Raw genomic sequence first — 13,060 nt, forward strand, 5'->3', positions numbered from 1 at the left:
GACAATCTAATCATGTTAATGTTGATTTTGTATCATGTTTTCATATCACACCTAAATTTATTATGTATTTATATATATTAATTGTGACATTTAAAAATATAAGAGGATATAGTAATGTTTCTAAATATTTTATATCATTTTTGGACTACAATATGTTGATCCAAAATCTCATTAATATTATATTTGGTTCATGTAATGTGTTTACAAGTTCGTCCGTTATGACCGCTTCTTGTCCAGATCTTCTATTCGGATGCCACTCATTATAGATATGTAAAAACATGGAAGTAATTTTATATATTCGAGTTAGTAGCTCAACCCTAACCCAATAAAAAAAATTTAAGTATCTATCCGTTTTGTATCGTGTAATTTTGTGATCTCAACCAATGATGAAATAAACAGTAGAATAAAATGGTGATAATTGGGCATATCCACCCACCTAAAATAGACCTTAGATCAGAATAAAATATCTTGGTATTAATATATATATATATATAAGTAAGAAATAGGAAAGAAGTGAAAAAAAGTGGGAGGGAGATAGTATTGGTATTGGTGAGAGAAGGTAGCAGAGAAGATTGTGGGGGATGAAGGAGACACTCAAATATTTGGCAGGAATTGCAGGTCCAAGTGGCTATGGCTCTAAATCAACTGCCGAACATGTTACTCTCTCTTCTTCTTCTGCTTCCCACTTAACTGCCATTATCACTGGTTTGCTTTCTTTCTTCTTCTTCTTCTCTTCATTTACTCATGCACGATAAAAGAAAGTTTAGCATTTTCATGCACTGATTTTGTTGTTGTTTGTTGTAAATAAAAAAGGGGCAACATCAGGAATTGGAGTTGAAACAGCAAGAGTAATGGCAAAGAGGGGAGTAAGAATAGTAATGCCTGCAAGGGATATCAAAAAGGCTGCAAAAGTAAAGGAACTTATTTTGAAAGACTCTCCAAATGCTCAGATTTTCATATTTGAGACTGATTTAACTTCTCTTGCTTCTGTTAAGAGATTTTGTTCTCACTTTCTTGCTCTTCATTTACCTCTTAACATTCTCATGTGAGTCACTATAATTAATTATCTTCTTCTGATACTGGTTCATGTTTTATTTTTTCTGATTAATTTGAATCTGATAGTTTCATATGTATATATTTGCAGAAATAATGCAGGGATATTCTCTCAGAATTTGGAGTTCTCTGAAGACAAAATTGAGATGACCTTTGCTACTAATTATCTGGGTAACAGAAAGATTCAATCTTTCTCTCTCTTTTTTCAGTAAATCAGATTAAAGTTTATGTATTTGAAATTTAAAAGGAAGGAAAGCACAGTTATACAGAAAACAACAACAATGAAAATAGAGAAAGTAGAAGTAAGAAGCAGCTCACTTTGATGATGATTGATGATAATTCATGGTGTATGATGATTGTTGGACCATGGTATGGTATGGTAGGTTTTAAAAACAAAAAAAACAAAAACAAAAAACAACAAAAAGAACAACAACAGAAAAAAAGTGTCAATTGTTGAGCATGGGCTGGCTTGCAGGTTCTTTGTCCCAATTTTATTGGGATTTATTAATTGGATATTTACAAAAAATAAATCTAGTAGTTTCCTCATTTACAAACATGTTTATATGGTTTAAAAGCTAGCAGATAAATTTTTTTACTAGAATCACTAGTAAATAAGGAAATTTTAGTCATTTTATAGACAATTTTAGACAATTTTAATTAAAAAGTTCATCTTTGCAAATAAAATAAACATTATACCAAAGTTTATAAACTTTTAAAGGATAGTAACGTTTTTACAAATGCATAAAATCCCAAAGTTTCTTTTTTTAAGTCTGCCCTTTATTAATTTCAGCGTATAATACAAAATTTGGTCAATCTTGCATAAAAATGGGCATATAATAATAAGTAAAGATGGTCCTATTATCTATCTAGTAACCATATGGTTGAAGTATAATGATTGTGATAATAAATAAAAATGGGGAAATTTGCAGGACATTTTTTGTTGACAGAGTTAATGTTAGAGAAAATGGTGGAAACAGCAGAAGAGACAGGAATCCAGGGAAGAATCATAAATCTATCTTCTGTGATTCACAGCTGGGTGAAGAGAGATTCTTTTTGCTTTAATCAATTGCTAAATCCAAACAAGTATGAGACTTTTCTCATTTTTATTTCCCCAAATAAATCATCAATTTCACCAACCCTTTTACTTCTACACCCAACCATTTTTACTAATTTTCCCCTCTTTTTTTACCTTTTTATGAAATTTTGGCAGGTACAATGGCACACGTGCATATGCTCAATCCAAATTGGCAACTATTTTACATGCTAAGGAAATAGCAAAACAGCTCAAGGTGAAAATCATCCCCTAACCCGGATAATATACCCAATAAAATTATATAATATAATTACTGTAATAGATCATCATGTAAAGTTTAGGTACTCTAACATATTAATCCGTATTTAACAGGCAAGAAATGCAAAAGTAACAATTAACGCAGTACATCCTGGCATTGTGAAGACAGGAATAATTAGAGCTCATAAGGGTATTATAACAGGTATTCCCTCCATCTACAATCATTTTTCGTCATGGGAAAATGTCTAAATTTGTCTTCTAACGTTTTTGAGAACTACAAATATACTTATAATGTAAGAACCGGTAAATTCTTATCTTCAATGTTTCTGACCTAGAGTAATTTTGGATCCATGCAGTGACGAGTCACTCTTTTAACTGTTTGGAGTGCAAAAAAAAAAAAAAAAAAATAGTTGTATGAATTGAGTTTAATTTGTTTTCCCATACTTAGACCAAAGCGACACTGTTTTGGCCTGGGTTAGGAAAAACAAATTGCGGGGTACAATCAGTATCCCGCGGATGAATATGAGAGATAGGCAAGGGTGGTGCACCGATACTCCCATATGCCTCTAGGCCCAAATAAAAATCCTGTTTTATGGATCTAAAATTATTTGTACGGTTGTTTAAATCCAAAATTGCTCCAAGTTAAAAACATGAAAGAATAAAATTTTATCATATTTTATATTGAGATAAGGTGCCAAAATAACTTCCAAACTTTTGAAAAAGTGTCAGTTTGGCCCTAATGGACAAAATAACACCATTTTAGCCTCATGCTTGTGAAATTGTGCAATTATAACCCTAAGTAATGAAACTTACAACTAAATTTGTACCACTTCACAAACAATGAGGTGTCAAGTTCTATTACCCGGCCTATAGCTGCATCATTTCACAAACGATGAGACTAAAATTGTGATATTTTAAACATTAGGGCTAAATTGACACTTTTCCAAAAAATTTATATCCATTTTGGTACCTTATCTCTTATCTCTTTTATATATGTGGTAAATTTTGACCTTATTCTTTCTTTATCATCCACTAGTGTTTGGTATTGTGCTACTGCCTTCCACTAGTGAAGATAAGGGTCGTGGGTTCAAATTTTCAAACTAGCAAAAATACCACCTTTAAGAAAAAAAGATTTCCTTATATATATATATAAAAAAAAAGATATCTTTATTGGATGTGAGAAATATAATGAGTTGAAACAAAAATTACTGTGCAGATTCCCTGTACTTCATTGCGTCCAAGTTACTAAAATCAACATCTCAGGTTTGTCAACATAAATAAATTTGTCAGATATATGAAATAGAGAGGATAAAAAAGTGGAGTCTGAGCAGTGTTTATTATGGAATTGGAATGCAGGGAGCAGCAACCACATGTTATGTAGCTTTAAGTCCAAAAATTGAAGGTGAAAGTGGAAATTACTTTGCAGACTGTAATGAGAGCAACTGCTCAGCTCTGGCCAATGATGCATCTGAAGCACACAAACTTTGGAGGCAGACCCGTGCCCTCATCCACAGACGATTCCATCAATCACCACCTGCTTCTGCTTGACACTTCCACTCTGTATAAACTTGTAGGGAAACCATTGTATAGTACAACTAAATTAGTGAATCACATGTGCAGTCCTATCCCAACATTTATAAAGGTCACTAAATAAATATCTTTCAAGAGTTGTAATATAGCCTTACACACAAAATCATTCAGTTCAGTCCGAATAATTTTACAGAAATTAAAGGAATCAATATCTGCAAGCACCACAAGGAGCTTCTAGCATTTAGAAATACAGAATCTAGAATAATAATGATCAGCTCATTTACATTGTCTGTGATTATGTTATTGATTTCATTTTATTACAGAAGTGCAACATAAATACATTACAGCTGGTATTTGGTGAGATTGTCATGCCTGAGGAACAGGGATACGCAGTTGAGCTTTAATGTTTTCCAGCCAAGCTTTAATTTAGCACGTAAATGTCTGGTGTCGAGCAAGTCAAAACTATGACTAGTTGAGCATGTTAATGTGTCTCATGTACGTAGCTATGATTGGCTTCATCCTTCAATGCTTGTGCTGCCATACAATTCAAAGCATTTTATCAGTGTAAACATGAGTCGTCTGATCTTACTGTAAATGAATTCACATAAACTTATACACCATATCATAATCAAGAAAGCTTTTATAAGGGCATGGAAAGAAGCAAGATTGCCTTCATACAAGGGTGTGGAAGAATCAACCACAATACTTAAATCTTTACAATTTAAAACTTGTTCAACTTGTTCTGATTATCATCTTATCCAAACCTGATCAGCAAAAGCAGATTTATGTATATCCTTCACTACTTTCTGGACAAATAAATATAACCGACTCCAGCCTCTGGGTGCATTAAATGTAATCAAAGTTATCATACCTTTATTAAACGAGGGGACCGACGAACTGATCTAGGTGACGGGATTCCTTGTTTATCCCCCTTTCGAAGATTAACTTTTTTAGGCTGCGTTTCAGATGAATACTCATTTTCCTTCCCTAGACATTCACTTCCACTGATTGAAACTGAAAATCCTGGAGCAGACGCAGATATTGTGGCAGTCTCTTGGAGACTTGTTGATCGAGGCAAAATTCCTAGCATATAATAAAAGACTATTTTATGAAAACAAAAAGATGAGAGCTCATCAACTAAACTACATTTTTATGGCTGTTGAAAGCATATACTTTCTACGTTTATTTCATTAGTGAAATGGAACCAAGTGAAGTTTATTTCATTAGTGAAATGGAACCAAGTGAAGTTTATTTCATTAGTGAAATGGAACCAAGTGAAGCAAGATGCAAGGTAAAGGCATTACCAAGTGATGCAGCTTCTTGAAACTTCTCTCTCATTAATCTGACAAATTTGAATAACCCATTGGTTCTATTCAGTTCATTCATCAACTCTTTGGTATCATTCAAGTGGGGATCACAACCCAACACTGAAAACCATGACTGAATAAAATGAGACTTAATGCATATAATGATATAATCAAATGAATATACACTCAACACTGACATAAACAAAACATCGGCAGTACTTACAAGTGTATGTTTCATTTTCATGGCGAACTGTGAAAGTGTACTCCTCATATGGTTTTTCCTTATTGATATAGTTGAAAGTGAATTTTACCCCTGAAAATATAGAGCATAAAATGTAAATACGGAATTGGCATTAAGAAAAACCACTGCAAATACAGACCTATATGATTACCTCTTCCACCTTCGACTCTGAAACCAAGAACCTTATTATACCACAACATTGCCTCTTGAATTTCACCATTATCTTTTACATCTTGGCCTCCCTTTTCTTGAAATGTTGTCAACACCATAAATGGAACCCAAAAGTGAAAAAGAAAGAATGCAAAGAATAATACAGTGCACAAAATCAGATGTTAATAACTAGGAAAGAAAAAACATAACAAATATTACTGCATGGCATGACTTCAAATCAATATTACATCCACCTCAATGATCCCATAATATATTAATCATATTCCTACAAATAACAATATCATCAACAATTCATGCACCAAAAGCTAACTGCTATGTTAGCTGCAACACCCAAGATTAAAAAAAAGAAGGACAAAACAGGTGCTGAAATTTCAAAAAAGAGTTATGGAAATACTCCAAAATTTTGTGAACACACCCGCATCAAATTCCCTAGTACCACAACCTATCAGAGCAATATGATAAGACATCCTAACCAAACTGAAAACAAGCCCCAGTCTAATCCCGTTTTGAACCATGGACCACATTCAACAATCTTACGTTTCTCTAATAAACGATATTTCTAATGTCAAGGTAAGCCCCTCATTCTACCCTCAGGAAAAGAAAAACAAACAAAAAAAAAGATCTCTTGTTCCAGTTGACTTGCAAATAGAATCAGCAATGGCACGTTGACTATCATTTTTTTCAATTTGGAAATAAGACCATGTTAAATATAAGTAACTATCAACTGAGATAAGAAAAGTATATTACCAAGAGATTGTTGGGACATAATTGCTGCATACTCATCCCTTCTAGCCTTCTGAGCTTGCACAGCTTTTTCAAGTTCTCCTATTCTGACCCCTGTAGCAGACATGGAATCCCCTATGGCAATCTGCTTGGCCTCCTTTCGAGTCTTCACTATACAATGGTAAAAAGGAACATAAACAATATGTCTGTGTATATAAATTTATTAAAGCACCATGTTCTTGCATTTAGGGTAAAGACATATCAGCCATAGTTATTAAAGGCGCGCCTTTGGCGCATGGCGCACCAGGCGCCGTCCTTAGCGCCTTGACATGGGTGCAACCCCAGCGCACCCAGGGGCTCCAAGGTGCAGTTGCCAAAGGCGCTCCAAGGCGTGCATTGGTGACATAGGTGCAGTTTTTAGGGTATTTTACAGTTGTAATATATTATACAGGTGTGAATAAATTGTGATCTGATTTGAGGGTCCCAAATAAGCACACAAAAAAAAAAACATATATATTAAAAGAGGAAGAGAATATACATGTTTGAATTAATTAGAAGAAACTAATTTTGTTGATGAGGATGAAGAGGATCAGTTTCATGAACAAGAGTTTGATGATGCTTTAGATGAGGAGTGTGATAGTGATGATGAGGAGTGATGAATTTGGAGAGTTTTGATGAGGAATAGAACTTAGGTTTTAGTATTCAACTTTAGCTTTCTAATATGGGGTTTATTTTGCATTTTAAAATTTAGTTATACTTAAGAATACTGTCATGATTTTTTTATAGTTCCATCACCGTGCGCCAAGGTTCTAACGCCTAAGTGCGCCATGTGAAGTATGATATCAGCTTTAGAAACATTCCAGTTCAGTAGAACATAGGTCAAAGTTTGAACAGATTAACACAGATAAGAATTAAGAAAGAAATTGGGTAAAGATGATACCAAAATATTTTTTAGCAAAAATACGAGAAGTTATGGTAAAGAATATATCCCATAACTTCTTTTATCTGAGAATAAACTTCCTTGTAACTTTTAACAAGATGATAGTTTTAATAATAGTACAGTGCCATTTTAAAAAGCTGAAATAGATTTTCTTCATCCTAAAGGTCAACGGAAAAGGTGATACACTCGTTCAATCAATTATAACAACCAACTATGCTGCCTGACAAGTTTCTTCAGAGATCTCTAAACACAAAAACAGAAAGAAAGATATATACTTGACTCTATGCAATCCTATTAAATAACTACTAAATGTGAAGTATCCATTATTAAAATGTGTTTCAACAGGTTCAGTGAAGCACCCTCATTCATAATTCCCTAATTTAAACTAATAGGCCAGAACTCCAACATCCATACACTTTGTTCCTCTTGTATAAACACCTGCAGCAGACCAACTTCCAGGAAGAACGTTTCTTGCTCTTCCAAATAGTGTATCTTTTTCTAATGATTCCTTGCTGTAATTTCATAATCCTTAATTTGAGGTACCAAAGTTTATAAAATTTAATTGAATTTAAGCACTAATAAAGTAATCACATAATCAAACTGGGGAATTTTGTAAGTTTGGTACTTTTAACTGCACCCCGATTTGTTATTTATGTAATTTATTATCCCTTGGTAGTGGCACACAAAATCCGCATTGGTCACTTAATAATAAATGCAAATTCATCATCATTAGATGTTTCTATTGTTGGACATCATTGTAATACCAAACCTCTTTTTTCCTAAACAAGTCTAGGAATACATAAACGTAAATTAGATCCAATAAGTTCACGTCAACGGGCAATAAAACTTTTAACAAATAGGAATGGTGCAAATTGATGAATACCAAAGTAATTACAACCATCTGGAATGTAGGTAACATCAGCATTCTTTATTCAATAACAGTACAAAATTTAATGTAAATGAAAGAGAAGAGACCTGCTAGTACTTTAACAAACTCGTCCTCAGCTTCCCGCAAGGTAGATTTCAGCTTCACTAGAGTTCCTGCAAGCCAGACAACAAGTGAAAACCCTAATCTCAACAAGGAACTGACTAGAAAAAGGCCGAAAACCCTAATTTAGAGTGAAGTGGAAATGCGACTCATCCTGACCTTGATTTTGGAGGGTTTCTTGGACTCTTCCCTTGATAGAGTCCAAAGACTGATCAAAAGACGCCATGAAGGAATCCATTTTCTGAAGTTGAAGAGGGACCTCTTCGGAAATCAGCCGTAAGGATTCCATTTTCGTCGGAACAGATTCCGCTGCTTTACTTTACAATTGCTGTTGCATATATTGAATGATTGCGTGGGTTCTATGTATGCAAACGGTAGCGAGGGAGGGAGAGGAAAAAAGAAAACGAGAGAAAAGAGGATTAAGGAAGAAAAAAGGTGAAATTTTAAACTGGAATGAAATTTATGTTTCAGCCCGCCATTTTGATTCTGCTTTTCTTCTCCTTTCTTTCTCCTACCGGGCCATGACCTTGTCCTCAGATAATTTATGCAGATTAAACGGCGCCGCATAGTGTGGCTGTCTAGTGTCTAATTCAAAACGACTCCTCACTTTACTACCCGAACCCGCCCAGTCAGTTACCCACTCAAATGAATATTTATCAGGGAAAATTACACGGGAATTCATCTTTTAAAAATTACACGGGAATATTTATGTCTTATATTAAACTAGTAAAATTAGAACTTTTAATATATTTTAAGGGTTAGAATTTATAAATTAGAAGTCTAAAATATATTTTTTAGAATTTATGATTTATGAATTAGAGTCTATAATTTTTAAATTAGAATGTAAAATCATAATATATAGAAAATAATGACATATTAAGAATTAAATTTGGTAATATGACTTAGTTATAATTTTATAATTAATTATGATATTAATGTATTTTAATCTTTATCAAAAGGTAGAAACTGCACTAACAATTTCCTTTCAAAAAACAATTAATGTTTGGGGTTAGTTTTAAATTTTTTTATTAAACTTTATGTGATAGAAAAATTCACTGAAATAGTGAAGTGATAATTACATTGAAAATTAAATTCGATAAAATATTTAGATTTTTATATTCAACTCGTATAAAATACTAACACAATTTTTAAAAATTAATTTTTTTCCATTTATTTTAGACATTAAAAATAAAATTATTGATGGTGTTATTTCCATGTTAGCAATTTATATTGTTAACAACTAACCACTAGCGAATATTAGTTTGTGACTATATAAGTAACAAGTTTTGGTGTGACCTTTATTCAGTGGCGAAACTTGAATATGAAATTAAGGGGGTGCCATATCAAACAATGAAATATAAAAAACAAAACTACTATTTAAATAATTAAACAAAAATTTAGAAAGGGTAAACTATCCATACACCATTCAAAGTAATAATGCGTTTTTAAGATTAAAGTGATGCTCGGCGGTTTTTCAAAGATTTGAATTCATCTATAATGGTGTCATAATCAAATTTTTCAGCAATCTCTCTCTCAATATGAACGACCAAACTATTAGCAAGGAATCCATCTTCCATTTTATTTCGAAGCCTTGTCTTGACTAGTTTCATAGCTGAAAATGCTCGTTCTGAAGTGGCTGTAGAAACAGGAAGTGTCAGTAAGAGACGAATCAATCTTGTAAGCAGAAAATATACCTTTGATTTTTCAGTCTTCTCTAGCACTTTAGAAAGTTCAGCCAATGTAGAAAGATCCTTTAAATTTGGATCACAAGGCGCATCAAGAATAAAATGTTGCAGTTGAAACTTCAAATTAATTCTTTCATGGTCTGAAAAATCCATAGGGTAGTATTTTTCTGCTAGCCTGCAAATGTTCTCAATATTGAATGCATTATAAGAATTCTTAGGAAGCAAAGACGAGTTCAGAGTTAGAAGTTCAATAGCTTCTTCACTAAACCGATCGTTCAACTCTAGCACTTGCTTGTCTATTGCCAAGTAAAATATTTCCCTCCTATAAAAATGATCCCATGTATTTGTTGCTACACTATCACCCCGTGCTTGAGTTCGACGTGCTGCATAAGGAGCACTGAAATCAGGAATACTAATGTGATGATGATCACAAAATAATTTGACTTTGTTAATAAAAGAATCCCAACCGTCATCCCTAAGTTTCTGTATAAGTGCCTTTGTAGTTCCAACTAAATGCATTGCATTAACAATATCTTGAGATTTTTGTTGCAAAGCTTGACAAAGTATATTTGTGATCCCCATCGTCTCCTTCATCAAATGTAGAATAAACACAAATTCAAATCCTTTTAACTTTCTATGAGCACCATCACCATCTCCTCTTATATGAAAATTGGCTCCCTTTTTTTCATGTCTAGCAAAACTAAAGAAGTTGCATGATACATTTCTATCAAACTGCAAACAGAGAAAAAATGAGATCCCCAACGAGTATCTCCAGCTTGTTTCAAAGTACCTATTTGATTGCATCCTTTACCTTCTTCTTCTTCTTTTTCAAGTTCGGTCACTCTATGAAGTCTCAACTCTTCATATCTTTTTGTAGAACTACAAACGGTGTTAATAATAAAAGATAAATCATTGAAGAAGTGATAAACAGGAAATACTTCTCTTGAAGCAGCAACTAGTGCAAGTTGTAACCTGTATAAAATAAAATATAACTTGATTTAGTAAAAAAATATGGCCAATATATTAACAAGCTAAAAGTTCCAAGTAGTTAAAAAGTAATCAACTTAATATTCTCACCTGTGAGCAAAACAGTGAACATAATAGGCATATGGACAATCCTTAAGAAATAGTGCTTGTAACCCATTCCACTCTCCACGCATATTACTAGCACCATCGTACCCTTGGCCACGAATATTTTGAATGTCTAAACTATATCTAGAAAGGACAGTACAAATTTCTTGTTTAAGAGTCACTGCCATAGTATCTTTAACATGGACCAAATGAAGAAACCGTTCTTGTATAAATCCAGCACTGTCAACGAATCTCAACACAATAGCCATTTGTTCTCTTTTCGATTCATCAACAATTATACAAAACTTAGAATCACCAATTTCTTCACGAATGTACTCTCTTACCTTCTTTGCAATAATACTAAGAATTTCCTTTTGAATTAATGGTGAAGTATACTTTGAATTATATGGAGCATTTTCCAAAACAACTTTTCTTACTTCATCATTATAATTTGCTAATATTTGAACCATTTCAAGAAAATTTCCACGATTTCTTGAACTAGTTGACTCATCATGACCCCTAAATGCACAAGTCTGAAATGTCAACCATCGAATAGAATCAATAGAGGTTCGAAGACGTAATCTGTTCTTCAATATTTTCTCCTCTGACTGCACATGTATAACATTTTCAATATGCTGAGATTGATTCAAGAGATCTTCACAACTTCTCATTGCATTATTATGCGTTGAACAAGGATCTTCTCCAATATGAGTGAGAAAAGCACAACGCTTTCCATCATTAACTTTTTTCCATTTATTAAATCTGCTAACAGTAAACACATCAGCCCCAAGACGACCACTTAACTTTTTGCTAAAAAGATAACATGCTAAACAATATGCATCATCTTTTTCTTTAGAATATTCTAACCAAGAAGGAAAAACTTTGAACCATACCGCTGAAAATCTACGAGGATGTTTTTCTGGACCAGAAAGAGGATACTTTTCTAGGTGAATTTGATATGGTCTCATTCTCAGATAGGCTCTTCTTATTTCATCTCTCTGATTAATAGGATATTCCCAAATTTGAGGACGCAATCCCGGATCACGTTCTAAATTAGCAATGTCAACTTCCTCGAATTCTAATCTTTGCAATTTAGGAAGATATTGCTCCGATTTAGTTTCTTGAGATTCTAAATTATGCTCATCTCGAATTGTTTCTGAAGGTGTTATGTTCTCGGACTCATCAATTCTTTTTCTCTTGAAAAATGCATCAATTGTCTTAGGTTTACCCATAGTCAATAAAGAATTCCCCTAACAACACAAATTTTCTTTCCATAGATTAGAATTAGCACAAAAAACTCAATTAAAATCATGACAATAAAAAAAATTGAATCAACTCCTAAATAACAATAGCACATTCAATTTAGGTTTTATATTGATTTACCCCTCAATTTCAGATTATACAAAATTGATAATAATAAAAAAGAATGGAAGTAGAACAATTAAAGAAACATGTTGAGAAGAAGAACTGAAGAAGCAAAACTGCTTACATCTCGCACAGGCGGTCCAGAGAGGCGGAAGATTCGAGAGGCACACTTCTTGTTGTACTCCAAAGGAAGAGAATTCAAAATTAGAAAGCAAAAGTAAGAAAAAGGTAAAGTAGAGATGATTAAGGAAATAAACTATATTTTAATTTTTTTTGGATTCTTTAGGTATTTGTTTGCGGCTGATAAAAAAGTGGGACCCTATATTATTACTAGATACCATATATAAATGGTTTGCCTTATAAATTAAATATAAATAAATGACTAATTGTATAAATTCTAAATACATAAATAGAAATATATAATATATATAAGCTGATTTTTTTTGACATTTTTTTTCCAGGGAGGGCCATGGCCCTCCCTTACCTCTTGAATCTTCCGCCACTGCCTTTATTTGAAGTTCTATTTTTTCTATGAGATTTTAATTTTGATTATATTGTAGTTTTATAGTGTAAGTCCCTCAAGTTAATTGTAAGAAAGAATTATAATGATGGGTTTACTTTTATTTTATTTTTATAGTTATTCAATTTTTCGGTTTGAGGCTCGTCAATCAAACATTAGGTGGACCATCTCCTAA

General features: G+C 32.9%; 2 protein-coding genes and 1 pseudogene across 3 annotated transcripts; 1 reads left to right on the top strand and 2 right to left on the bottom strand.

The window, feature by feature from the left end:
• The first annotated feature begins 535 nt into the window (after positions 1–535).
• Positions 536–4,034, top strand: LOC136230062 (short-chain dehydrogenase TIC 32 B, chloroplastic). Its single transcript, XM_066019002.1, has 8 exons — positions 536–705; positions 814–1,045; positions 1,145–1,224; positions 1,983–2,136; positions 2,264–2,342; positions 2,459–2,546; positions 3,561–3,607; positions 3,701–4,034. Exons 1-8 carry the CDS (start codon positions 582–584, stop codon positions 3,890–3,892), a joined length of 996 nt encoding a protein of 331 aa, XP_065875074.1. The 5' UTR covers positions 536–581; the 3' UTR covers positions 3,893–4,034.
• A 333-nt stretch (positions 4,035–4,367) lies between these two features.
• On the bottom strand, positions 4,368–8,772 carry LOC136230072 (kinetochore protein SPC25 homolog). 2 transcript variants are annotated; one of them, XM_066019011.1, is made up of 8 exons: positions 8,404–8,772; positions 8,232–8,297; positions 6,341–6,487; positions 5,562–5,669; positions 5,405–5,494; positions 5,179–5,301; positions 4,746–4,957; positions 4,368–4,408 (listed from the first exon to the last, which is right to left on the bottom strand). In XM_066019011.1, the coding sequence occupies exons 1-8, from the start codon at positions 8,531–8,533 to the stop codon at positions 4,397–4,399; spliced, it is 888 nt and encodes a 295-aa protein (XP_065875083.1). In that variant the 5' UTR covers positions 8,534–8,772; the 3' UTR covers positions 4,368–4,396. The 2 variants fall into 2 exon arrangements, with proteins under 2 accessions (XP_065875083.1, XP_065875091.1); XM_066019019.1 differs by having other exon boundaries at positions 5,574–5,669; positions 8,404–8,770.
• Positions 8,773–9,695: 923 nt separating this feature from the next.
• Positions 9,696–12,232, bottom strand: LOC136217878 (uncharacterized; annotated as a pseudogene).
• Positions 12,233–13,060: the final 828 nt, after the last annotated feature.

Source organism: Euphorbia lathyris, chromosome 1 (genome assembly GCF_963576675.1).
Source record: "Euphorbia lathyris chromosome 1, ddEupLath1.1, whole genome shotgun sequence".
NCBI lineage: Eukaryota > Viridiplantae > Streptophyta > Magnoliopsida > Malpighiales > Euphorbiaceae > Euphorbia > Euphorbia lathyris.

What these genes read in the sequence shown, in the direction of transcription:
- LOC136230072 (XM_066019011.1), bottom strand. Translation starts at nt 8,533, where the DNA reads ATGGAATCCTTACGGCTGATTTCCGAAGAGGTCCCTCTTCAACTTCAG. An exon ending in AGAAACCCTCCAAAATCAAG is followed by an intron (nt 8,298 to 8,403) that starts GTCAGGATGAGT and finishes TCTGGCTTGCAG; the next exon opens with GAACTCTAGTGAAGCTGAAA. An exon ending in TGGAAGAGGTAATCATATAG is followed by an intron (nt 5,495 to 5,561) that starts GTCTGTATTTGC and finishes CTATATTTTCAG; the next exon opens with GGGTAAAATTCACTTTCAAC.
- LOC136230062 (XM_066019002.1), top strand. Translation starts at nt 582, where the DNA reads ATGAAGGAGACACTCAAATATTTGGCAGGAATTGCAGGTCCAAGTGGC. An exon ending in CTTAACTGCCATTATCACTG is followed by an intron (nt 706 to 813) that starts GTTTGCTTTCTT and finishes TAAATAAAAAAG; the next exon opens with GGGCAACATCAGGAATTGGA. An exon ending in CAATTGCTAAATCCAAACAA is followed by an intron (nt 2,137 to 2,263) that starts GTATGAGACTTT and finishes AAATTTTGGCAG; the next exon opens with GTACAATGGCACACGTGCAT.